General features: G+C 39.8%; 2 protein-coding genes and 1 pseudogene across 2 annotated transcripts in view; 1 reads left to right on the forward strand and 2 right to left on the reverse strand.

Moving 5' to 3' along the window:
* Positions 1-965: 965 nt before the first annotated feature.
* Positions 966-12,538, reverse strand: LOC139466954 (uncharacterized; annotated as a pseudogene).
* LOC139456616 (archaemetzincin-2-like) lies at positions 7,382-8,703 on the reverse strand. Its single transcript, XM_071238382.1, has one exon. It carries the CDS (start codon positions 8,701-8,703, stop codon positions 7,555-7,557), a length of 1,149 nt encoding a protein of 382 aa, XP_071094483.1. The 3' UTR covers positions 7,382-7,554.
* Positions 12,539-14,583: 2,045 nt separating the features above from the next.
* The window catches only part of LOC139466964 (serine/threonine-protein kinase ATR-like), a 73,472-nt gene continuing 60,235 nt past the window's right edge, over positions 14,584-27,820 (forward strand). Inside the window, exons 1-12 of the mRNA XM_071248683.1 lie at positions 14,584-14,650; positions 16,939-17,021; positions 17,230-17,406; positions 18,972-19,142; positions 19,655-19,770; positions 21,361-21,449; positions 22,670-22,784; positions 23,458-23,588; positions 24,464-24,779; positions 25,399-25,541; positions 26,117-26,213; positions 27,202-27,296. Coding sequence (XP_071104784.1) covers positions 14,592-14,650; positions 16,939-17,021; positions 17,230-17,406; positions 18,972-19,142; positions 19,655-19,770; positions 21,361-21,449; positions 22,670-22,784; positions 23,458-23,588; positions 24,464-24,779; positions 25,399-25,541; positions 26,117-26,213; positions 27,202-27,296 — 1,592 coding nt within the window. The 5' untranslated portion in view covers positions 14,584-14,591. The remainder of the gene's footprint in view (positions 14,651-16,938; positions 17,022-17,229; positions 17,407-18,971; positions 19,143-19,654; positions 19,771-21,360; positions 21,450-22,669; positions 22,785-23,457; positions 23,589-24,463; positions 24,780-25,398; positions 25,542-26,116; positions 26,214-27,201; positions 27,297-27,820) is intronic.

Raw genomic sequence — 27,820 nt, forward strand, 5'->3', positions numbered from 1 at the left:
ATCAATAACAAAAAATGTCAAACACAATTTGATAAAAATAATTTGGCATTAAGAATCATAAAAGCTAATTAATAAGTGGTGCAGGAACAAACAAATATTTATATCATGTATATTTGATGAAACTTTGAGAAATTAATAAATGTTACAACATATATACTCTTGCCAATTTTACAATGCTGGCAATAAAGAAAGTAAACAAATAAATATATTCCTTTAGAACATTCTAATCACAGTCATGGCTAATTCCCTGATATTACGTCCTGACTAAAGTTGGCACAGGTGTCAATGTGCATATAAGTCACTGTGCATTAATAATGTTGAAAATAAATGGTAAATTCTTCATATCAAAATATTTTACATAACTTATATTGTTAAGTAGGACAAACACTCCTAAATATCATCTCCCAAGATCAATACTTTTTAAATCAATAATTCAAATTAAGTAGGGAAGTTGGATTATATTATTCACAGTTCATCAAGAAAAGCATCTATAGGTCAAAAGGCAAGAGGGATCAATCAATTTATACAATTTGAATTCTAAAATCAGCCATTACTTAACACTTGCAATGCCAAATGACATGTTTAAGGTTAGAATAACCCAATGATGAAGTACACCATTACTATTTGGTCACATATTCTGTTATCCCCCCCCCCCCCCCCCCCCCATGATGATTCCAGGTTAGAACAGGTCCCCAGCAAACTATGTTTGTAAGAGGCAACTACCGGTAAATGAATTGGGTGGCAAGTGATATCTGACACTGGTTTGTCAGGTTCAGATTTGACTATTACAGATCACAGTGATGTAACTGAGAGACAGCTAGGTGATCACAGTGTTAAACAACAAACTCTATATCATGTTCCATATGTATACCTATTTAAACTTTTCTTTTTGCTGTCTAATAACAGAAAAAAAACCCGACAACAGTAGAAGACCTGACAATTATGACAAATGAATGTTACCAGAATAATCTTTTTAAGATTAAGATACTAATGCATTGGGTTTAATTCCAATTAGAACAATATTTCCGTTATTTGACAGTGTGTCAGCTTGATGTGCCGTTATCACGCAAATGTGTTTGGGGATGGTAAATATCCTATATTAGGAATAAACATTGTATTTAGCGGGATTTGCCACATGATGCCTTAGCTACATCACAGTTAGACACTGATTTTCAGTATATTAGGCTACTCTTTTGATAATGATAGCAATTATCCCAGTAGTTTCTCCAGATTCCCATTGGTTAATTCAGACTGGGTGATGCGATATTTGTTTGTAAACACTGAAAGTAGTCCCTTCTTGGCCTTTGATATTTGCATCTCTGTCCGCTATTTCCTGCCGAGAAACCTACCCGTGATAGAATAAATGTCATTAAGTTTTGAAAACACAAATGTAATATGTTTTCTCTATTGGCACACGCTAGTACATGTAAATGATAACTGACATTTCACCCCATAAAGATCCGGATTGGAATTGTTCTTCACCAATCCATGCTATTCATAATAGGCGACTAACAGGATTTGGTGGACCTGTAAGTATATGTTTGGACAGGTTCACTGACTTGGCAGCTGCAAACTGAGGAAAGACAACCTGCAACTCCTCACATCCTTTCACTAATTCTGCCCCTGCTTCTGTTCCTCTGCCTGAATAAACAGGATCCGCTTCTCCACCCATGCTGCCTCACACTCCATCCCATGCTTCTTGTAGAACTCCAGCAGCTTCTCGTACCGATCGGTCACATCCAACCCTGTCAGGACCTGCAGCTTGTGGAGGTCCACAGGGCACAGGTGCATGGGCTGGCGGAAATCCTCAGCCAGGTGGCCCGACCCATTCATACAACAGTCAAAATAAATACAGTGCCCAATACCCAGTAAATGACCAATTTCATGGACCACAAGTTTACAACTGCGCTGAAAAATAAGCCGTTTTTCTGTCTTGATCCGACACATTCTCAGTGTCACTAATATCATACCAGAATTCAGTGGAGAAAGTAAGTCTTGGGTCATATCGACACACACTGAAAATAGCAACATTTCGTTTCCCGGAGGCCATTCCTGCCACAAACAAATCTGTATCATCTCCATACAGATCATACATGGTGAGCCCAATCAAACAAAGGGCATCAGTGGGTAGTTTCTGTTTCAGTTCCGAGAGAACGGATCCAACATCCATCTGGAGATATTTGAATTCTGAATTGTATCGGGTCTCTATCACAGGATTCACGTCAGGATCATCCAGCAGTACAAGTTGTTGGTTTGAAAATTCCAGCTTCAATTCTGGCAATGTTTTTATCGGCAGACTGAGGTACCTCTTTGCATAATCAACAAGCTCAGTAAAATCAAAACAAGATTTTTCATCAAAGTCCCCAACTTGCACAACATAGATCTTCCCTTCTGGGTACTTCTCACTTAATGTCTTTCCATCTGGGACAAATTTGTGATTCATTTTCTTGTGCTTCATGTTTGACATCCAGGGGCAGTGTTGAAGATATTCTGAAACTGACTGTCCTTTCACATTATATTGTGCCAGCCAATCATCAATAGAGGTTGGCCGTGGAATAGCAGCAAAGACAGTGATGTCTGATATTGGACGGAACTGGGGTGGGATGTTGTTAGTATCAAATCCTATTGCATCTGTTCTTTCTTTAATGGTTGGAACTTTGAATCCTTTAACATAAGGCACATATCTTCCAGATTTTTGGAATTTGGACTTGCTTTTCCTTCTTGTTTTACCACTAGCCTCCTTTTTCTCAAAGGGATCCTGAGATATGTGACACTTCATGTGACCATCTTCTAAATCTAGAAAGGAGAATGGTCACATGTAAATTCACCTCAACAGGTATAATCTTGAACAATAAATCAGATAATGTCTTGCAGGGTTAGGTTTGGACAAGAGATTATTTTTTATAAAAATGCCAGGTTCTTCCAAGAATATCAAATTGTCAACCCCTTAACTCAAACTTTATAATGACATCAAGATGAGAAATATAGGGTTACCTTCATTCCCATTTCCATAGAGACAATGTCTTAACAGCCTAAATATAACACAATTACAACTTCTAGACTTTAACCTTGCTCCAGATCATGAAAAGGTTCTCTAAGTCAGTTATTTTAGATAGGGATGGGAGGGTCACCAAAAATATGAGAGATTCTAAGGAAGGGTCTTAAAAAATAACACACATATTTGGGGAGGGTCATGAATAATGGACATTTTATTTTAAAATATAAAGTGCTTTTGTACAAGGGCATGGGGGAGTCATCCACACATATGACAATTATTCGGGGTGCCTAATTAATATATTTTCAGTACATGAGCACATCAAAAACCTCTGACACCCCCTCTCTCTTCTTTAATAAATGACCAATCCCTAACATCAAACTACTGTTAAATTAACAAAAGTAGAAGTATGAGAAATACAAAGGACTACAGATATTTCTGAACCCAAAACTTATCAGTAATCACCATGTAAGTGTGATTTCAGCTGACTTGCCTTCCCCTGCTTCTGTTCCTCAGCCTGAATAAACAGGATCCTCTTCTCCACCCATGCTGCCTCACACTCCATCCCATGCTTCTTGTAGAACTCCAGCAGCTTCTCGTACCGATCGGTCACATCCAACCCTGTCAGGGCCTGCAGCTTATGGAGGTCCACAGGGCACAGGTGCATGGGCTGGCGGAAATCCTCATCCAGGTGGCCCGACCCATTCATACAACAGTCAAAATAAATACAGTGATCGATCCCCAAAAGATGATTGATTTCATGCACTACCAATTTACAGCTTCTCTGCAGAACCAGTCTTTTTCTGTCCTGGTCGGAAACCTTTTCTGTTTGTTTGATATCATACCAGAACTCCTTAGAGAATGTCAGCCTTGGATCATATCTAAGTACACTGAACACGGCTACATTGTGATTACCAGCAGCCATACCAGCAACAAACAGATCTGTATCATCACCATACAGGTCGTACATTGTGAGACCAATTACACAGAGGGCATCTTGGGGAATCTTTCTTCTCAGTTCTTGGAGAATTGATACCACATCCATCTGCAGATGTTTACTTTTGGAATGATGTCGTATATCTATTTTAGCACGACGGGCGCGGCTCTTTCTACCTGACGGATGAACAGAAGCTTCTTCAGTTAGAAAAAGTTGATCTTTTGAAAATTCTAACTTCATTTCTGGAAGCACTGCCACAGGAAGGCACAGAAATCTGCTCGCATAGTCAACAAGATCATCAAACACAATACCTGACTTGTCATCAAAGTTTCCAACTGGGACTATGTAAATCTTTCCTTCTGGGTATTTCTTCGTCATTGTTCCCCCGCGTGAGACAAATCTGTGTTTCATGCCTGTGACTTTCCTTGTCGACAACCACGGACATTCATCAAGAAATGCTGTGTACGTCTGCCCTTCTTCATTGTACTGAGCCAGCCAGTCATCAATAGATGTTGGTTGTGGAACCGATGAAAAGAAGTTAGTGTCTGAAGAGGGAAGGAATTGAGGTGGAATTCCCTTGATTTCAAACCCTATAGCTTTCATTCTTTCCTCCTTGCACGGCACCTTGAATCCTCTGACATAGGGCACATATCTAGAATCTTTCACTTTTGTATTGGTTTTGACAGATCTCGCCTTTCCACCACCTTCCATCTTGTTCTTGCAGATGATCGTGTTCACGTCTGGACAAGTGTCAAATCATCAGGAGCTGTAACATGTAGAGGCAAATTACTCAACTTACTCATCCATGAATAATTCTGAATTTTTCAGTTTCCTTTCATCATTATTGTTAACCGAAAGTGAAATCATTGTCAAAATCTTTGCAATGAGAATTTTTTCAGATAATTTCATTGGTATTAATGAGAGGAATTACTTTCAAAATAATAATTGCAAAGATTCACTTTCACAGATCTTTTGTTTTTAGAGAAATGTCGAAAATGTTAGTGTTTAAGACAGATGAACAATGGTGTGTTTCTATTCTGTTTGTTTGTTTATTTGTTGTTTAACGCCACACTCAGCCATATTCTAGCTGTTTGACGGCGGTCTGTATTTATTTGAGTCTGGACCAGACAATCCAGGGATTGACATCATGAGCATCGATATAGATTGGATCAGCAACTGTTTCAAGGTCAGATGAGTTGGAATATTTTGACATGGTCAAGAGTAATTTAAAACAATAATTTCAGTTGGCATTTATACTGTGGCTGGACTGACGAGTTTATGCCTAGTCCAATCAAAATCGCGTAACTAAACTGACATCTGGTTCGTAAACTGTCATGCAGATTTCGGTCGAATGCAGGATTCGCAAAGCATGATTATCGCCAACTTGATGTCAACAGATATTTTCCTAATCTTTTCATGTTTTTGATCAAGATGCTCACATGATTTGATGCACTTTGTTGAAGTAAGACCCGTTCTATTACAATATAGATTTTGATTATTGATGATATCATCCTGACTGGGCGCTGCCATTTTGTTTAAAGCAAATGCAAATAACATAAGATTCGGAATCTGATTGGTCAATAGGAGGGACATAAAATTAACATAGCTCATATTAGCCGCTGGTGGCGCTACGATCGAGCCCAGAAATTACAGGCTAGTTGGGCAAGGTCTGGGTCCGGCAGCCATCTGCTGACAACAGGGTTTTACCTTGACTTGCAAAAGTGGGATCCAGGGGACCCTCATAATTGATTTTAAGAATTTATGAGGATCCTGTACAGCTGTGAAATGGTATAGAGTACTGTACGTTCAGATAATTACTTTAGAGCCTGGAATGAATCAGTGATCATGTTGACAGTGGTCATGACTTATGGATGAAACAAATGACACCCATAACTGCTCTTGACCCACTGTACGGCATGTACAATGAACATTATGGTGCTTTCTTGAGATGCAACCTACAATTTTTTTATGGCCATTATCCAGATTTGTGCATCTCATAAAACCCTATGACAATATACACAGATATCAATATCATTAAAACTGAACCTTTTACTCTGATATGGTACTGTTCTGCATGAAGATCTGACAAACCCCCACAGTAAGTTGCATCAGGGGATATTTCTAATCAGCTAACTAGCATCAAGGCATCAAATTTCTAAATAAATGAGCAAAGTATTCAGAGCAGAATATCTGACGTGGTATCTCAAAAACACGCATACATGGGCAATTCTGAATAAAAACAAAAAAGGTGGCACAATTATATTGTTGTAAATGCTATAAAAACCCTGTAATTTCTGAGCAGAAAGGTATTGTAGCAGGGTAAATCTCCTGATTTATGGAGATTGAAACAAATATTCAAACCATTGGGGCATAATGATACACATTCAGTCAGGTAGCCATGGTAAGACACTCCAATCAGCTGACCCTCACTAGTTCACCTAGCACTGGGTGTGGGAAACCATTTCTGACCTGGAATCCTACAGGGAAAATGTGGTTGGTTGGTTGGTTTGTTGTTTAACGCCACACTCAGCAGTATTCCAGCTATATGACGGCGGTCTGTAAATAATCGAGTCTGGACCACACAATCCAGTGATTGACATCATGAGCATCTATCCACTCAACTGGGATCGATGACATGTATCAACCAAGTCAGTGAACCTGACCACCCGATCCCATTAGTCACTTTTTACTACAAGCATAGTCACATTTTAGGGAAAATGTGGACAGTACACATGTACCTGATGCCAACACTCCTGACACTGAAGAAACGAGTGCAAAAGGGCTGCTTTAATAAGGAACACTTCGAATAGTCAACATGTAATAGTTTATTCCAAAAGAAAATAATAGATCAGTAACAAAAATACCAGTAATCACAAAGTTATACTGGGACACAAATCCTGCCTGGTATGTTGTATATCATCACAAGTTGCTTTCCGTACCGGTATCTGCCTGACAAAATAGGTATAAAATATATGACTACATACAACTCAAACTAAAACAAGAATACTGGCATCTGAGGGAGTGAGGGTTTTACTTTTAGTGTTACAACATTATCAAAGCAGGCAACACCACAGAATGATATATCAATGTTGTCTAACATTTATGTAAACCTAAATATGACCTCTCTGAACCTTTCTTTTCATAATATTTTTGGTTTCATAAAATGCATGTATTAACAGCTGGTGCTTCAAAACATTATACAAATACAAACAAGCCACGATAAGGGAACAGCATAGCATCACAACCAAAATATGCATCAAATACTATCCATACATACTGTGAGATAACATTTATCACATCACTCAACTAACTGCCTTCATGATAATCACTTGATAAGGTAACCAAAATTACAAAGACAGAAGAAAATAAGATTGTTTACTTAAACCGTTGTTACACTGGACACATGAATAAAATGGTCACATATAGCCACACATAAACAAGTTACACACTGGTGGATGAGCCATAATCTAACGGAGACAATAGACTTATAGTTAATGGGAACAGCAAATCTGACAACACTGACATCATGAAGACAACAAAGACCTAGGAAAATTAAAAACATGTTTTCTTGTGAGGTGTGTATGTAATCTAAAAAAACAATTCAGTTCAACATGTCCAACTGCTAATCCCTTTTTTTCAAGGCACTTTTCTTCCCCTGCTTCTGTTCCTCAGCCTGAATAAACAGGATCCGCTTCTCCACCCATGCTGCCTCACACTCCATCCCATGCTTCTTGCAGAACTCCAGCAGCTTCTCGTACCGATCGGTCACATCCAACCCTGTCAGGACCTGCAGCTTGTGGAGGTCCACAGGGCACAGGTGCATGGGCTGGCGGAAATCCTCAGCCAGGTGGCCGGACCCATTCATACAACAGTCAAAATAAATACAGTGATCGATCCTCAGAAGATGACCAATTTCATGGACCACAAGTTTGCAGCTTCTCTGCAGGACCAGCCTTTTTCTGTCCTTATCAGAAACATCTTCTGTTTCCTTGATGTCATACCAAAACTCAGTGGAGAATGTCAGTCTCGGATCATATCGGAAGATGCTGAAGACAGCAACCTTCTGACTTGCAGAAGCCAAACCAGACATGAACAAATCGGAATCCTCTCCATACAGATCATACATGGTAAGGCCTATCACACATAAGGCATCTTCTGGAACCTTGTCACGCAGTAAGGGTAGAACCGAACTGATGCTTAGCTGCTGATGTTGTGACTCCTCACTGTATCTCGATTCCAGCTCGCACTCACCATCATGCTCTTCAAGGACAACCTTGTCTTCTATCACCTTCAGGTTCAACCCAGGTAAGGTTGTCACAGGCACACAAAGAAACCTTCCAGCATAGTCAATGAGATCTTCAAGCGCAATACAAGATACTTCATCGAAATTCCCAACAGGAACAATATAGATCTTCCCCTTGGGGTACTTCTCAGTCAATGTCTTCCCAGCCCTGGTCGAAGTGGTCCTCATCAGTGTGTCCATGGAGCTTCTCAACCATGGCACCTGCCACAGGAAGCCGCGGAAACTCTGCCCATCCTCCTTGTACTGGGCCAGACAATCATCAACCGATGTTGGTTGTGAGAGGTGCGTGAAGAAGTCAGTGTCAGTGTGGTTGTATGCAGGAGGAATGTTCTTCACATCAAACCCAATTGCTTGTATCCTTTCCTTCTCAGATGGAGCTTTGAATCCCCTGATGTAAGGCTCACATCGTGGGGGTCTCTTTGAGATGGATTTCATCTTGCCAGTCTTGGACTTTCCTCCTTTGTTCATTTTGAGTTGGGAATGTGTTGTTGACAAGTGTTACGTTTCTCTATAATGTGTAAGAGAAAGATGACTTTAAACAAAAATGTTACTATAGTTACACAACAATAATTAATAGACCCTCAATTATCTTAAGCCCCAACAAAATAGCTTCTTTCCTATTTTTGTTGTTGATTTATCATACATTGATTTATGTGTTAATTGGGATGACACGAGTTTGAAAATGTGAGAGTGGTAAACATGGTATAAGAATGTATTGTAAGGTTTAATATTTCTCAAACCATTATGACGATGTCAAACTATAGTGTACGTGTTGTTATTATTAATTCTAAGCCAGGAATTCATTGGCCATTCTGATCAAGTTTTATACAAAAAAGTTGACCTAACAATAGGTTATTATGCAAAATTATACAGAAATTATACATGAACCATAACATGGTTAAAGTACACAGCCAAAAGAGTTTTCATGTTGTCGATTGACAGATGTTACTGAAATGACATAGCACGGCCATTTGTTATTCTCCATCCAGAACTGCCCATTCAGGTTTATTTTCAAAATACAGAAGCTTGATATACTGCTCTGAATTCTTGTTCACTCATACGGAAGAATTTTGAAGAATTCATGAATTTGCTGATTATAATATAACCTGATGTGAAGATTTAACTCTGGACAGGTACTGGTGTAGCCTTGATTCTGGGCAGGCAAATTGTGAGAGTTTTCTCCTGACAAATTAACATGTTCAGATCTACACATGCCTCCTTTTCCCAACACAACACCAACCACCCTTGAAATGCTTAGGTTAGTCACAAAGTGTGGTAACCGTTGAACACCATGAGCATTTGGCCTAAAGAACCAGATACAAATGCTATAGTTTCTTTATATGCATGATATTAACAGATACAATAAAGCCTTTATCATATACATCAAATAAGGAGGCCTCATGAAATACTGAGGTCCTCTGTAAATATAGTATAAACATACATTTAGCATGGCTATCAGCATGATCAAGGTTTGGTAAATCTATTTACTACACAAATATAAATTTATCAGCTGTCAATAAATGTTATCTTTTAACATAATTAGTGAATCTGGAATTTAAACCTACTTCTAGCAGATCCTGACACAGCTAAGGGACATAACTGTTTAAAAATTGCAAATGAACAAATTATAGTTGGCAACAACTTTACACATATCAAATTTACTCTTTCATCATATTCACATATACGTAAAGATTGACCGAAATGGAGTGTTCCCTTATTATGCTTATAGCAGTGGTGGATGCTTATAGCAGTGGCGGAAATAGAGGGGCCACCACCCCTTTATAACCTATGATGACATTTTGTATGTCCATGCCTACCAGTTCCATGACAACATGTTGATTTAGTGTTTTGGTAGTTAAGGCAAAATTTATAATGGTTTACATATAACTTTTGTGATTGTTTTGGTGGAACACATCCCATCCCCCCCCCCCCCCCCCCCTTACTCCTCCCAAAGATTTAAAAATATTTATTATGTTCCACTATGGCCATTTTTACTTCAGTGGGTGTGGGCGTGGGGCCGAACATGCAACTTGAGATTTATGCAGACGCAGCAGTTCAAAAGCAAGTCATCTCTATTTTTAGACAAGAATACCTCAGAACACCTTGAAGACATGATCATGTGAACAGGTGGTAAAGAGTTGGGTTCATACCATGGTTTTACTGCGGTTTGGCATCCAGAACGTGTCGTATAAGTAAGCATTCAAGGAACCAGTTAAGCATATTGCGCAATGCGGCCTGTGGTGGAATGGACTCATCATAGGGTACCTGAGCTTTCTGTTTTCTGATTTTGGCTAGGGTACATTTCTACATACAGAAACGTACCCGGGGTACATGGATCTGTACTCTCTGTGCTGACAACAACCCCTTCAGCCCAAATAATACAACTAAAGATATGAAACAATAACCACACGTCATGCACATAGAGGCATGTCAGAACAGTTGAACGGATATGTGCAATTATTAGAGCAGACATATTCTGACATTAACGGTTTCCCTTCAAGGTGAAATGTAAATAATGACATTGGAAGATGAAAGAGATGTTTTAAATTAACTTGATCTATGGAACGGATGAATTTTCTGTTGTTTATTAGTGTTTATATGTTTCCCTGTCACTGTGACATTATCATATTTTATTATATACATCAGTGTGAACGACTGAGTTTTCCGAAGTCACTGCTGTGAACATAAGACTTTGACTGAACTATTGTCAAACAAGAGATACCTCCCCTTAAAATGACTCCCTTTCGTGTAAACTTGTAACTAGCCCATACACAAACTGTTGATGTTCTTTTTACGTTAGGTCCACATTGACAAGGCAAAATAATGACAGACGGTGGTTTATGGAGTTATATCAAATCTTGCCGTTTGTTATTCTCTTGAAACTGTTTCCTTATAAACTGTAAATTTCTCATTTAACTCGTCAATCGAGACTGTTCGTCTTAAAAGTGCCATTTTTGTTACTTGACCAGCGTGTATTCTTTCACTTCAAACAGTGGTCTCCTAGTTTTCAAGAATATTTTCTGTTAAACTTGATTTTGTATAAAATCATATCTACATGTATGATAAAGAATATTTGTGACCCTAAATATTATTTGATACTTTTGTTTATATTTTTAAAGATTTTGCAAACACGAAACTACTTTGTAAGGCGAAAATACAGTGGATGGTGAACCGTTCCTGTGTGTTAGGTAGGGAGAATTTGTTTCAAGGTTTTACATTTGTAATGAAATAAATATGATTTTCTGGTAGACAACTACACAAAAGGTATATGATAAATAGGAAATATCCTCTATATATGAACACTTGTGTATGAGCAAAGAAATAAACATTGTATGACATTGTGATATGGCCTAAGAATCTATTTAATACCTCCGAGTCAGGGTTCATAAAAATCATATGGGTCATTTCACATCACGAGACAACAGTGTATTGTTTCCGTCATCCGGACATCACTGTTGACGTCCTTCAAATCTTATTGTGACATGAGGTCTGAATGACGTCACACTAGAAACGACGTTTCACAGCTGAAGATTGTTGACATCATTCGACAAGTCAACGTGGTTCTGCTGCCATCCTTTTAGATAAACACTAATACTGTATACATGTAGATATCTTCTTCGGTAATAAATATAACATTATAATCATGTTATGTCATACTATGTTTACGACACTCGTGCCTTTATTCTGGTATTTATACACTTGTGTCATAAACATAGTAGATCTATGACATGAACACTCATATAATATCCTCAATATGTATGAGGGGCGGTCGGGTAGCCTAGTGGTTAAAGCGTTCGCTCGTCACGCCAAAGACCAGGGTTCGATTCCCGACATGGGTACAATGTGTGAAGCCCATTTCTGGTGTCCCCCGCCGTGATTATGCTGGAATATTGCTAAAAGCGGCGTAAAACCATACTCACTCTCACTCACTCAATATGTATGCTTTTTATAAGGTATCAACTGAAACTCAATTACATAGAAATATCACCTGTTGTCAGTCAACAGAATATCATGCACCACATTCAGTGGTCTATCCTTCAGCATGTCCAGTGACTACATTGTTGATTTCATTTGGTAAGACATATATATATCATATTGTGACATGGTATCAGCTGATATGATCAGTAATTTCATGCGATAAGGTTATCATAAACATATATTTGAATTAAACAATTGTATTACTTTACAAATGACCTAAACACAAGTCAGTGATTAAAACTGTACGTTACCTTCTGTTACATGACATGACGCCCGTCAGCCTGCAGTAAATACTTCGTTATGGGAAAACCATGGCGAAATATAAACTGCAAGCATAGGCATTCCGGTGCGTGAATAATGTCTATTTTTAGTATCAAGGGAGGCAATTCACGGAAGTGGCGAACACGATGCTTCAACTGCAGAGCGGGAAGACGATAGTGTCAACACTTCGTTTGTTTGGAAGATAATCGCTGCATTTGGATTTACGAACATTCAAAATGCGTTGATAATTTAGATAGAGGTGAACATTTCCAATGCAAATGGTTGCAATATGATGTTATTATTTTGTTTATCATAACAAACGAAAGACTAACTTTGAAGTTCAAATGTCAGCTGGTCACTTGACTTGTCTGGCAGTCTAAAAATAGAATCTTTGACGCACACATGGTACATGGTAAGGAAGGTGGACAAGTATTGTGTCTGATTATGAACATGATAAATAATGTTTTCCTATCGTGCGTTTCATAAACAGCTGACAAAAGTCTCATATGCTACAGGTCAACATGTGTTTGTAGAGACAATTTTTAAAAGTAAAGGCTAAGTGACATGTCTTGGTGACAATGTCATGTGGGCCTCAGTCATCCCAAATGGTCAAAGGTGCCACAATTTGGTGTGTGGCAAAACATCCCTCAGGAATGCCAGAATCCTAGCTATACCTGTAGGGCTGGGACTGGTAACTTGGGTAGTCGAGTAGGGTGGGTCCTGTGTAGGACCCTGGATCCCACAGTACTGCCCAGACCTGTGGTTAGTCACGTGATATATTGTTTCATGACAAAAACTCACTTTAGCTCAGTGAATACACTACAAGTTGTAATGATCCCATTTCTTTCTGATGATGCACACATTCCTTTTGACTTGTATATGTTTAAGTAAAGATAAACCCTAGTCAACTTCAGCATGTTCAGTGTACGCCTGATCTGCTTGTTTTATACATGTATCTAAAAAGTTTTGCCAGGGCTGTGGTAACACAATTCCCAATCAGACATTCTGTTCCCAACTCTTGAGACCTACAGTGGCTAAGCGGGTGGGTCAGGTACCCGGGTAGTAAATTTGGACTCATCCCAGCTCTAGATTCCTGGGTTGTAAAAGTTTAGCATTACTTTTTGGGTTTATTCACAGTGGTGATTTCCTAAACCTGCATCCCTAAATGCATTCCTTAATATGATGACCCGACCGCCTCCGTGGTCTATTGGTAGAATGTCCACCTGGAGAGCGAAGGTCCGGAGTTCGATCCCCTGCCATGTTATACCAAAAGACGTTAAAAGATGGAACTTGTTGTTACCCTGTCTGGCGCTTGGCAGGCTAAAACAAGGACAGGTCACCTCGGAGTCAGTTCACAATGTCTGAGTGGGGTATTCATGTTCAACTGCGGCATGGTATCTCAGTGTGCAAGCACAATAAATCAGCATCAGTCAAGCTAGTACAAGCAGACAGATACACACACGTGCAAGCACGTCACTATATAAGTGCAATAAACCCCATCCCACCTCACCTTATATGATGACCTGATGTGATATAACTGATATAATGTTCTAACAAACCAATACCATCATCATTGTACCCAGGGACCTTTGCCCACAAGTACCCAAATAAGGAAATTGAATTGAATACGGCTGTAACGATACTTGCACTTTGTCACTATATCTCAATAGTAAGGTTGCAACACAGTCAAAAAAAATAGGGCTTGGACAAGTCCAAATTTACTACCCGGGTACCCTACCCCCTGTTACCTGACCGTACCAGATACACGCTGTAGGTCTCAAGAGATAGGTACAAAATGTACCTTTGGAAATAGTTTTACTGTAGCCCTGGCAAAATGTATTTAGATACACGGATAAAGCAATCTGGTCATGCACACACTGAAGTTGACCGAATTTTTATCTTCATTCATACAAGGTCAGAAGTAATGCATACATGTATAGTCAGAAATGTGTTACCTAAATAATTTATGTCATTAAATGATATATCACGTGACTAACCACGGGTCCGGGTAGTCCTGTGGGTACCTGTGTCCTACTCAGTTATATCCACCCAACCCAAACTACCCGAGAAAACCGTCCAATTTGATGTTTTACATTATTTTCAGGTTACTAAACAATATGGCCGATGCCAAGATGTTGAAGAGACAGCTTGCAGAGGCCGTGAAGATCATAGCTGAGTATGTATTTTGTCAGAAATTTAGTGTTCTTCAGAAGTGACAGCTTGCGCTTTATCTATTTCAGGTACCATTGATTGTGGGTTTGAATCAAATGTCAAGATTCACCAGTTCACATAAAACATAATCCTGTGACGGCATAGTCAGTAGCGTTTCTATGATCGTCATGTTTAATATTTTGTCCCAAGGAGAAACAGTTAGCACCTTGGTCACTTAGACTTTTCTCCGATATCATGTATTTTAAGCTCACACACTTAAGTCAGCAGAAAAACAGTTCTAAATGTTAGTCCCAACTCAATGTTTCATAAGCAAGGCTGAAAGTTTAAGAACAGAGAAAATGCCACCAAAAATTTTTTATCAATAAAAATGTCTGTTATCATTTATTTGATGTTGATAAACTTGTAAAACTTACTTCAGCTTTTCCCTTAGCTATTGTTGAGTTTTAACCATTATGATCAGCTTTATCATGATATTAAGAACATCATTACAATGTTGGATAGTGATTCCCCTCATTGTATCCCAATGTGTGGATCGATGCTTATGATATCAATCACTTGATTGTCTGGTCCAGACTCGATTATTTACAGATTGCCATCATATAGCTGGAATATTGCTGAGTGTGGTGTTAAATAACAAACAAATAAAATGGTAATTGGTTTGGTTGCTAACCAACTGATGTCTAGTGATAGTACGGGTGAAACGATACATTGGTGCACCGGTGCAATGTGTGTTTTCATGCGACGATACAATACATGACACATTTTTTTACTCTGTCCATACAAGAAGATACCCTGGCTAAAATAGATTACTTTCTACTCGTTTATTGACCCCCTGAGCGTTTTTTTTTTCAGTCAAAATGTGTTGTATAGTGTTTCAAGTTCACTACTAGTAATAGCTGCTACGAACATGTCAGCTTTTCCTTCTGAACCTGCTCTGAAAAATTGATAGTCAAGAAGTTTCCAAACGATTTTATGTTTATATGCATATTATCACGATACTTATCGTATCGTGACCTTCCTGTATCGTTTAGGTCCTGAGTAATAGTTGGTACAAGGTTAATTTTAGGGTGGGGCCTTGTGCTTTAAGCCCCTAAATTTGAAAAAAAGGCCCACATTTTCAAATACATTGGGGTATTTTAACATTGTGCTGTATGGGCAAGTGTGGGTGCACCTCTAGAATATTTGAAATTTTCACATAAACATGATAAAGGGCCCATGTCATAAAATTCCTTGAGTTAACCCTGCTGGTACTTTTTCTGATATGGCAGCAATTGCAATTTTAGCTGAATTAATATGTTTTGCACAAATTCTGCCAATGTGGTGCGTGAAATATTTTGCATGTTTTGTCTTAGAGATTCGCAAGAAAGTTTGACCTGTTATTGTTTTCATTGTCTATCAGTGTGGTTGTGGCAACTGTAGAAAGCATGTGGGGGCTATAAAATTATCCAAATATTTTATGTCTAGAAATGATTTTGTCTGTCCTCTGTCTGAGTGTGTTGTTCAATGCCTCACTCAGTAGTATATGAGCAATTTGACGACAGCCTGTTAATATTTAACTCTCGTACAGTCAATCAGGTGACTGATATTGTCAGAAAGTATCCACACAGTCTGAGGATGTTAACACACTATCTGCCAAGTCACCGAGCTGACCACCCAATCCATTGTAATGCCTCTTATAACCAGCGTAGGTTGCTAGGGACCAATTCTAACCTGGAATCCCCATGGTTTTTGTCCTCTAATGCATGGTATACATGGTGTAAGGAATGTATCAGGCATCGTCACATAGTTTTATACATCATGCTGTTGTCGATTAGCACTGATTACTTTTGAAAATTACTAATTACGGGCCCCAATTATCGTGACTATACCAGATATTCCTCATTGACTTGCTTTGTGAGCCTGGTGAGCAAACAAAAAACTTACGAAATAGTCTTGGTTCTCAGGCACTGCCCACATCATCATAAAGTCTGCTGCATGTTTCATTATTATTTCCATTTTAATCAAATCTCCCCAAAATCCTTAAATATTCCATGTCCAATGGTAGTCAAATACTGTATTCCAATATTTATTCATCAAGGAATACATTTATGTAGGGAGGCCCTTTCCCAGGTTGATTGTTCACAAGTGTTTATTTGGTTACACAACTGGTCATTTGGATACATACCATACTAATTTGAACAACCATAAAAAAAAACACCGCCCACCCTCACCACTTTTTCAAAAGCCTGAGAACCTATTCTTTTATATATATTTTTTAAGCCTAATGTACATTTGTATACTTTCCCTTTCCAGTTTGAAGAAAAGTCTTGGAATCTATGAATGTAGGAAATCCATCTGTAGATTTCTTGATGACTTCTTTGGAGATATTGATGTTGGTAAGTTGTGACTTTTATCAACTGCATAATTTATTGATTTACAGCTGAAATTGTAATGTCACAGGTGCCTTATGATTTTTATGCTGTTTCTGTGTCTTGGAGTTGAATATTTGTGTCTATTCTAAATAAACATTCTAAATTTATAAAAGGTTTGGTTTTTCTCTATGTCTGGCTGTATTACTATTGGTATGCTTCCATCTCACTGCAGTGTCAGAATCCTTGAAGAACCATGGCGACAAGAGTGAGTGCTTCCACATGTTAATGTGGTGCCTGCACTGTCTCAGGAATGAGCCCCAGATCTACATCCTCCTCCACCCAACCTCCGACACCAGTGTCACAGCACCCAAACCCGGGGAGGTCAAGAGTGAAATACAGCTCTCACAAGGTAGGCCCACCACCGACAACCGTGTCTTACTTACCTGGGGAGGTCAAGAGTGAAATACAGCTCTCACAAGGTAGGCCCACCACCGACAATAGTGTCTTACTTACCCGGGGAGGTCAAGAGTGAAATACAGCTCTCACAAGGTAGGCCCACCACCGACAATAGTGTCTTACTTACCCGGGGAGGTCAAGGGTGAAATACAGCTCTCACAAGGTAGGCCCACCACCGACAATAGTGTCTTACTTACCTGGGGAGGTCAAGAGTGAAATACAGCTCTCACAAGGTAGGCCCACCACCGACAATAGTGTCTTACTTACCCGGGGAGGTCAAGAGTGAAATACAGCTCTCACAAGGTAGGCCCACCACCGACAATAGTGTCTTACTTACCCGGGGAGGTCAAGGGTGAAATACAGCTCTCACAAGGTAGGCCCACCACCGACAATAGTGTCTTACTTACCCGGGGAGGTCAAGGGTGAAATACAGCTCTCACAAGGTAGGCCCACCACCCACAATAGTGTCTTACTTACCCCGGGGAGGTCAAGAGTGAAATACAGCTCTCACAAGGTAGGCCCACCACCGAAAATAGTGTCTTACTTACCCGGGGAGGTCAAGAGTGAAATACAGCTATCACAAGGTAGATACACCAGGGAGCCCAAGATACGGAGCGAGGCCAAGTGGAAATCCTCTTCATAAACATTTGGTGTTCAAACTGATTTGCAGAGATGCATCATGCAGGATCAGGTGAGAGACGAGGGAGGCAATGCCCCAAATGGCAGTCTGCCTGCGGTCCCATGCCTGGTAACATTTATGTCGGGATTGGAGAAATATAGTCCAACCTGCCTGAGTGTCCAGTAGAAATTTTTGTTCCTTGTTCCTTGTATTAAAAATTTGTTTGCTTCACAGCAAATTGCAACTGAAGTTTGTTCCATGTTGTGATAACACTCCCTGGTTCTGAGCTTCCTTTTTTGCAAACTTTACAGGAGTGCATCTCCTTGGTTTATCTCGGGAGGCAGACCAATCGTATTAGAGGTTACAGTTGAAGTATTCCTTCTACCAAAATGGCGATATGGCTGGTTGTAGTTTTAGTTTAAGCAAACTGTTACTGGCACCCTGGATTCAAGCTGTTATTTGATGATTTATGATATCTCGTGTGAAGATATTTAGCTGAAAAATGCTGATGACTTTAACATTAAGACAAGAGAAGAAAACGCAAGTGTCTGATAAATTGCTTATTATCTACTCTAGCATGTGTTTACAAATGCGGGCCAGATACTTTCAAGACGAGTTACATTTATTGGTCATGAGCCTGCCTGGCTTGTTGGGAGTGAAATAGAAGGGAGGTAACTCAACATGAATTAAACTCAGCTCTTTGCAGTTGTATCGCATGGTATATGATGTTGATGACATGGCATGAAAACCTGTTCTCAATATCTTGTATTCATGTGTGTACATGCTGTTGCAGACTGATTTTACATAACCGGTACTAAAATTCATGTATTTCCTCCCCTCTAAGGAATACAAGAATGACAGTTCATACATGTGATATTAATATGCTTGATGTGTTGCAGCGTTCTGCATGTGGTTTATTGGCCGCCTTGTGCGTCTCCTGGGTCGACCGGAGTGCACCATTCTGCACCAGCAGTGCCTGGAGATCATCAGACAGGTGCTGCTGGTGGTCCGGGTCAAGCATCTCTACGTCTTCAAACAACTAGCAGCGGAGATAGTCCATGCGCTGGGAGGTATGTATACATTTACATTACATTCTTGTTCCCACCAATGATGACATCTGAGTTTGTACAAAAAGTTTTAATCTTAATTTCAATATGGCCACCATGGCAGCCATATTTGAAAAAAGCTGTTTATAACCATTATTTAGTCAGTTTTGTTTTAAAAAAATGTAATGAAAAGTGGTACGTGTGTAGTTAGTAGTGGGACTTAATACGTGGTCTGTTTGTTGCGATATATATAAATTTTGTTCTTTAATACCACGAAATGCATATTTGCCTCTGTAAACTACTTTGAAATTTACAGACCGATGGAGCCGAACTTTGGCTTGTATGTTCCTCTTTAATCCTCAGTGTTTATGCAGAGGATATTTGAATACAATACCGACAATATCTTTGGTTAAGTTAAGAGAAAATGTCTTAATTATCCCATATTTGCTAAATTGAAAAGAAGTTAGGTTCCATATAGTGATGTTGTGCATTATTACTCAGTTATTGCAGTGACACTTGCATTGTCATGGTTACAGAGTTGGTTCAGATCAATGACCAGCTGTATTCACCCGACCCTCCAGAGTTTGTGACTCTGTCAAGGTTCCAAGTTCCTCTGGAGAAGGTCAAACAAAGTCATGTGGAACCTGGCAAGGTGAATAAATGTTTCCAAATACCAAGTAGCATTGTCAAAATTATAATAAATATTTGTGTGTTCTTGAAAGTGAAAATAGAAAAAGAAATGCGAACATTAAACGACTTGTTTACCATGGACTTGACTGTTATGGTCATTAAACAATATATCATGTGACTAACTACGGGTGTGGTAGTCCTGTGGGTACCCGGATCCTACTCAGGACCCACCCGGCGCGAGTTCCCGAGTTACCCATCCCAGCCCCAAAAGAAAATATTCACTGTAATCCCATTGCTATCTCAAAGTCACTTTTCCTGACTGATTCCACTGTCAGCAGGGCAGTGGCATGGTCTTGTGGTTCAAGCATTGTCTTCTCCAACCACAGTCCTGAGTTCATTTGCTGTGATGTTGCAATCACTAAAACAGACAAGCGATCCTAGTCAATCACTGAGGATCTCCTTAAGGTTGTCCTCTATAGATATTCAATCTGTTCAGAGGTCGATATTCGTCCCAAAGTCTTAAGTCTGTAAAAAGTCTCAAATTGCGCAAAGGAAATATCTAAGTTATGTTGTTATAGTAACAACTAATGTTATGGCTTTTGCAGAGTTGACCTTTGTTGCACCGACAACAGGATCAAGATACAAGATGAGGCTTTAATGCTTAATTTGACTTTTTTGCATTGAATGAAATATTAAAATACCACTGAATTTATTAAAATAAGGACTTTTACAAAAATGTGAACAAAATTGGGGGTTCTGGGTTCGATCTGGTCCTCTGCAACCCGTGCTGGTTGTAAGAGGTGACCTGTATGATCAGACGGGCAGGCTTGGTGGCTTGGTTTGATTGTATGGTATTATTCCCTGAATACTGTAAATCTTGAAATTAACGCGAGCGTGAATTAAATGCGAAAAATGCGAGAGGTCTTTGCTCGCATTTTTAAACATCGCATTTATATCAACAATAAGACATTTTGGATAGCAAAAATACCAACTTTGACAAATGCTGATGTATTCCACACCACTGTTTATTGAGCAGCACTTGTAAATAAAGTATATAAACAATGTCATCTCAACACTAATTACGTCCAGTGAATTGTCACTGCTGGGTTTAAGACAAAACTCACTTATGTCATCACTGATCACACCTGCAAGTCCAGTCAGACGCCACCCATTGTTCTTTGCGACTGCGTCAAAGGCTGACACGAACCAGCGCTTATGTATTGTTTTTGCGGAAGTACTTTACTCAGCGCTAATAAGCGGTGCTATTTGGTGTATGATTGGATTAATGTAAGGTTGGATTAAGGTGAGGATTCTTAACCTGACTGAGGACATCTTTAGATAGAAATCCACTGGTGCTTGAGAGGAGGGGGTGTCGCTTTCATATTGAGTTGCATTTTTGGCTAGGGTCCCGTGGTCACATTCTTTTGGAGACACATTAATTTCACGATTTACAGTATGTGGATTGTTGCTAATGAGATTAATGTGATCCAGACATGATCATTTACAAGCCGCCGTCCTATAGCTGGTATAGTGCTGACTGTATTGTTAAACAACAGACAAACAAATCTAATGTCTATTACTGTACTCATCACACAACTCGTCTACACCCCAGAGTGTGGAAGCAGAAGGTCTGACCCTGCAGGACATGAAGATCAACATTGCAGATCCCTGTCACTGTGAACTGCTGCAGATCAACCTCACGTGAGTAGAGGCACCCTCCCTAAACTTGCCCCGTACTTCTGTTTCCTGTAACCTGACCAAGCAATCTGGTGTTTCAGAACAGTACATTGGTGTTTGGCCCTGAACTTGAATTGAAGGGGGACCATAGTTTGACAATATATGCAAACTGTCTGTAGTTCCACAACATGTAATTAGAGCTGTGTGAAAATAACGGGATCGAGTGGTCAGGTTCACTGGCTTGGCTGATGCGTGTCATCGATCCCAACTGTGTGGATCAATGCTCAGGATGTCCATCATTGGATTGTCTGATCCAGACTCGGTTATTACAGGCCGCCATATACCGTCATATAGCTGGAATATTGCTGTGTGGCGTTAAACAACAAGCAAAACAACAACAACAAAAAATCTGTCCAGATGATCATTGATTTTTTCCAGGTTCTAAATTAATTATCAAAACATACAGTACACTTTATCATTTCATTACTTTACAGGACCCTCAAAATTAATAATTAAGAGTCCCCTGGACCCCCACTTTTGTAAGTCAAGGTAAAGCCCTGATGACAGTCATTAGAGATCTGAGATTAGATTTGTTTAGATAAATGTAAGGGACAAGGGTGCAACCTGGTTTTGTCTGGTGTTACTTGGTTTTCATGTCAACATGCATCTGTTACAATTTGAATCAAGTTCCTTAAATCAAACCCTGCATTGTGGACTATTAAACATACTCAACTGTCACAGTACTAATGCACAGTTTTACCCGGGTTGTTTAGTTTTGGGTCCAGGGGGCTCAAGGACTTTAGTTGTAAGGGTTGTATATTTTAAAAGTGGGTCCCTAAAGAAATGTCAAGAAATTGAATACAGTCCTCTATCACAAGTGATGTACAACTGCACATGCTCAGAGACACAGATAGGGAATTCCCCAACTGAAACATTTCTACAAGTGCTGTAGAAAGAAGATCATGTAGCATGTGACTGTATGATATTTTTTAAATGATAATGTATGGAAATTAACATTAAGGGCACCAAATTTTGTAATAGCAGTCATTCCTAAACAAACTTTCTTCATCCTGTTGGATGCACTCTGTGATAATTTTGTTTCTGTTTTCAGTGTTTATGCATATAGGATGCAGGATTTCAGATCTAATAAATCACTGCTGTAGTAATTCAATATGGTTAAATGGCCCCGTAGTCCCACCAGTGGGTGTTGTAATAATGGTGGCACTGGTTTCTGATGATTACAGGAAGATAGTCCACGGCTCGCTGCATGAGGTCTGTGTTGTGGACCCGCACCATGTTCAGTTGTTGTGGGGATGTCTGTGCTGCCATCTGGAGTTTGGGGACATCCAGCTGAAAATAGTAAGCTCACAAACAACCAGTCTCTTAATAATCTTTTTCTCTGGTACGACACCTCTGTGCTTGTGGATCTGACAACTCATCCACTGAAGGTAACGACAGGTGAACCCTGAGAGAACTTCGACTGCCAAATGAAGGAAGGTGAAGGATGCAGGGGTTCTTTATCAATCAGATATCACCTTTCTAAAGCAAATCTGATTCGGGCATTTTGATTTGAACAAAAGAAAACCTACACATTCCTTCAGCGGTGCTCCAAGTTGGATGTAGATGCCATATAAACTAGATAGACACAATTTTATGGATAACAACTTCTTTAATACTGTGAATAGCGACGATTCGGTATAGATCCTTATACCGTTGTCTAGCTTGTCAGTCTTCATGCAGAGAGGTATCATATTGGAGTCAAAGATGAAAAAACTTCAAAGTTAAAAATCACCCTCAACTTGACTCTTGAGAACAAGACACTGCTCTACATGTCATCTACGGAATACTTCTACTCACACAACTAGCTCAAAGTAATTGCAATTTTGGCTCTCTTGGATGAAAGTTATCGGTGAGGTTTACAAGGTATATAATTCTTGTGGTATTATTGTTGTTCAAATTGTTTGGATCTGTTGATCTTGGTCCGTTCCTGCCCGAGTCTCTGGACATGGCTGACGAAGTTCTATGTTTCCAGTGTTCCCTGTCCGTCCTGTCCGACATCCTGGCCTCGACCGGTCTGCCCACGCTGGTGATGGACTACTTCCTGGGCTGTGTGGCCGGCCTGCTGGAGTTCCTGCTGACCGACTGTGATGATGTGCCAGAGAGGTGAGCAGACGGAATGTCATGAGAAGCTGCTCTTACTTTTATTTGGATAACTCGTTTCCGGAGCATATCTTGAAAAGCGTGAATGATTTTTCATCCGAACTTGGTACTTGTATTAACCAGGGACTGAATTTGTGCCTTTTGCCAATGTAGTGCCTGGAAAGATTTGTCATCTTCTGAGGCCTCTTGTCTTACTCCTTTGTCCATTGCACATTTTGGGGGGTTTGGGGTGGTGGGCTGGTGTGGTGAGGTGAGGTGGAGTAGAAATAAACTGTCACCTGCTGTTGTAAAACAGTCCATAAAGTATGAAACATTTGATTCCACCCAAATAATTTCTTGACGGAGAGTCTTGATATGCGTTTAGAAATCCTATATGATCATGACAAGGGATATTATGGATGAGTTAGGACTACTTAATTGACCCTTCATCAGGTTATGATAATCTGATAAAAGGGCAAGAAATGGTCCTTAAAAGTTGTGTATAATATACAGTAAGCTATGGTTATAATGAACTCAAAGGGACCACTAACTTTAGTTTGTAATAACCGTAGTTCGTTATAAGTATATTTACAGCATATATCATGTAAATACAACAAATGTCTGGGACTAAAAAATAAGTTCGTTATATTGGTCAGTTCGTTATAAGCATGTTCGTTATAAATGTAGTGTACTGTGATGAAGAAGTCGTTATCCATAATGCTCCTTGTCATCATTTCTTGACTATTTCAAGTTTGTGATCGTGACCCTACCACCAAGTATTATATCAGGGAAAGTTCTTTCATGTAGCCTCTCAAACATCCATTTTTCAGCCATTTCATAAACTTATGTGGTAAGTTTTGGTATAGGATCACACTGGATTTCTGAGACTTTTCTTTCAGTGAGTTACAAGAACTTGAAGAAAACAGTGCCTTGATGATGAATGGCCTCATAGCAGCAGATGCAAAGCCCTTCAAGATTAACCAGGTGTCTGTTGGCCAGGCTGAGGACCAGCTGAAGAGACTTGCTGACATGGCTGTGAAACTCGGGCTGACTGGCCTCCGCACTGACAACATGAGGCAGGCAATGTCACACTGGATCTGTCACCTTCTGGGAAAGTTCCCGGCTGACCTCAGACACAGCCAACTGTTCTGCTACTACCGACAGCAGCTCATGAGGGCATTGTTTGGAGTCTTTGGATCAACAATATCTTACGAGGTCAGGTTAAAACATTTCTTTAGGAGAATAAGTTTTCTTTTTGTGAAAGAGTGTATGTTCGGAGAGTAGACCGTGGATTTGAAATGTTACATGTGAGAGTATCCTGGTTATCCTGGACGTCTGATGTGTGTCAAGTTGTAGGAGCAGACGCAACTCTTAACTCTTCAAGCTTGATGCTCCCAGATCTTTCTGTATCCCATTGTAAGAGCAGTCTATCATGAATATCAGGTTGTTTCTGTGTGTGATCTGGCTGATTGCAGCTTTTGAAATTCACGAGACTACTAAATTGTGCTGATGACAGGTATAAATCAAATGGTGGTACTCCTCATTGACAAGCAGCATTTGGGGGGCTATAATTCTGAACCAGTTCTTAATGCTTCAATTTTACTTACTACAAACTTGAACTGAATTGACTGACAGAAAATGTATGCATTGAATTTATTTTTGACTGGTTCAAGCAGGACTAGTACGAACTCTAAGGACTAGTGAAATAAGGGTTAAATAACCAGCCCTTTTGACCAGTCTTAAGAATAACAACTGTCTAAGGTTGCTGGCTACGTGTCATCTAAACCCTCATGACATCAATGTCCATTCTGCAACAAACAATCTTTATTTTCAGTTCATTGTGAACCCCTTGCATCAGCTCATTGTGATCGATCTTCAAGGTCAGCCACCAAAACAAGGGGAGACAACCAGGGTGGATGTTGAGCAGGACCGGAAGGATAAACACAGGAGACCAGGACTATCACAGAAGCGAAAAAGGTGTGGTATTGACAATAATTTATCAGTTACATCAATGAATAAAATGTAGTGTTAATGAAATAAACTTTTTAAACTAGGGTGGTAAAATGTTACGGTTTAAGGTGTGCACATTGCAGACCTGTTTACTCCTACAATTTCCCTGTAGTTTCTAAGGATTTTAAATGAAAAACACGGATTACGAATCCAGTGAAAACATACAGATTTTAGGCATAAACAAGACATGATTGACATTTGAAACTCGTATATCCGCAGTGTTTCAATGAACAATTTGATTGCTCCACGCAGCAGTGTGAGGATAAGGTTATGCTAAATACTGTAAATCTGGAAATTAATGCGTCTCCAAATTAACTGAACTGCTGGTAGGGCAAGTGAGTGGTTAACTGTAGAGTTGCTTCCCTTGGTCATGAAGGATCCACTTGTCATTGGTTGATTCCCTGATTCTCCCTGATCCTGATCTTTGGTTTGTCAGCACTATGTCACTCACAAACATGTCACTGCATTCTGTCCGTTTAACATAAAACAGAGGAGGCCAATACAGGGAAGAAACTGAAAGGCCCCATGTTGTTTATCCACAGAAAGCCGTCAGATGACGATGAGGGCAGCCTCGAGAAGCAATCCGCCACCTTCAAACAGGCTATGCAGAAACTGAGGATGTCCATCATCAACAGAAAGGTAGTGTCGCAACTCTGTAGATAGCTCATCCCCCTGAGGCAAGATGGTTAACTGCCTATAAAAATCCAGTTTCCACCCTTGTTTGAAACAAAGGGCATTTTGTTTGAAACAAATGCAAGTGACACGAGAGGTGGAATCTATTTAGTCCACAGGAGAGGCTTAGAAGGGACATAACTCGTAATAACCACTGGTGGCACTACGATCAAGCCCAGGAATTCCAGCCTAGTTCGGCAAAGGCGGAAACTGGACATTTAAAGTCAGTTAACTCTCTTCCCTCGGGAAGATGGGGATAGCTATATATCTTGCATTCTCAAGTATCTAGTGTGTTATTTCTCCATTCTGTAAAGGAAAACCTGTGACCCACAGCTATGTTTTGAGTCGGGTTCGACTGGCATGATGCTATAAATAATCATCCAGTAAAGGGGCGGTTAGGTAGCCTACTAGTTAAAGTGTGCGCTCGTCATGCTGGAGACCCGGGTTTGATTCCATTTCGAAGCTCATTTCTGGTGTCCCCCACCTGATACCGCTGGAATATTGCTAAAAGCGGCGTAAAACCATACTCACTCACTCACTCACTCACTCACTCACTCACTCACTCACTCACTCACTCACTCACTCACTCACTCACTCACTCACCCACCCACCCACCCACCCACCCACTCACTCACTCACTCACTCACTCACTCACTCACTCACTCACTCACTCACTCACTCACTCACTCACTCACTCACTTACTTACTTACTTACTTACTCACTCACTCACTCATCCAGTCAAATGACTGCAATCACCATACCATCTCAAATACAACTTTACACACCTGATAGCATTTGGACTTTCTTCCCCTATCTTTATGCTCAGGAAACAAAGACTTCTGATTCAATTCATGTCACGAGGACTCGCTTTTATGGGGCAACAATTATGTAATTTGATCTATGCACCATACTCTGGTTCAAGTTTTTATACCCTTCTAAATTTTTGTGTTTCAGACAGACCACATGTCATGTCTGAAGATCATACAGACAGTGATTGAGCTGGCGGCAAGGGGAATTGTCCACAGCCAGAATACCACAGGGGAGGACCGGTAATACTCTGATGTGTAATAGAGATATGGACTTGACAAACTATTTTGCTTATTGGTTAAATTTCAAGAAATTTGATTCTGTGTAGTTGACATCACTTCAGTTCATTCTCGCAGTCATCACAGTAGGCCTGTCTGCCAGTAGGTCTGGTAAGAAGGTCGTCTCTAAAATTGAGCATATGCAATCCATGTACATTAAGCTAAAAACAATAAATAATCTTTGTTCTCAAGCACCGCCCGTGTCATTGTAAAGTCTGCCGCATGTTTCGTTTTTATTTCCATTTTTTTTTTTAAATATAAAAATCATAATGCTTAAACACAATGCGATCAAATTTAGCACGCAGTATCTTCCCTTTACATGCGCACTGCTTAACTGCGCATCTTGGGCATGGCAGCAATAGGAGTTTGTATGTTTGTTTATGTAATGAGGCCCTTTTCCAGGTTGATAGTACACAACTGTTTATTTAGTTACATACTAGTTTGAACAAGCCAAATAAAACAACAAAAAAAGCACTGCCTGCTCGCAC

Source organism: Haliotis cracherodii, unplaced genomic scaffold, assembly GCF_022045235.1.
Source record: "Haliotis cracherodii isolate W230 unplaced genomic scaffold, xgHalCrac1.p SCAF_1, whole genome shotgun sequence".
In the NCBI taxonomy this organism is placed as follows: Eukaryota; Metazoa; Mollusca; class Gastropoda; order Lepetellida; family Haliotidae; genus Haliotis; species Haliotis cracherodii.

Coding starts and splice junctions, on each gene's coding strand:
- LOC139456616 (XM_071238382.1), bottom strand. CDS start 8,703: ATGAACAAAGGAGGAAAGTCCAAGACTGGCAAGATGAAATCCATCTCA.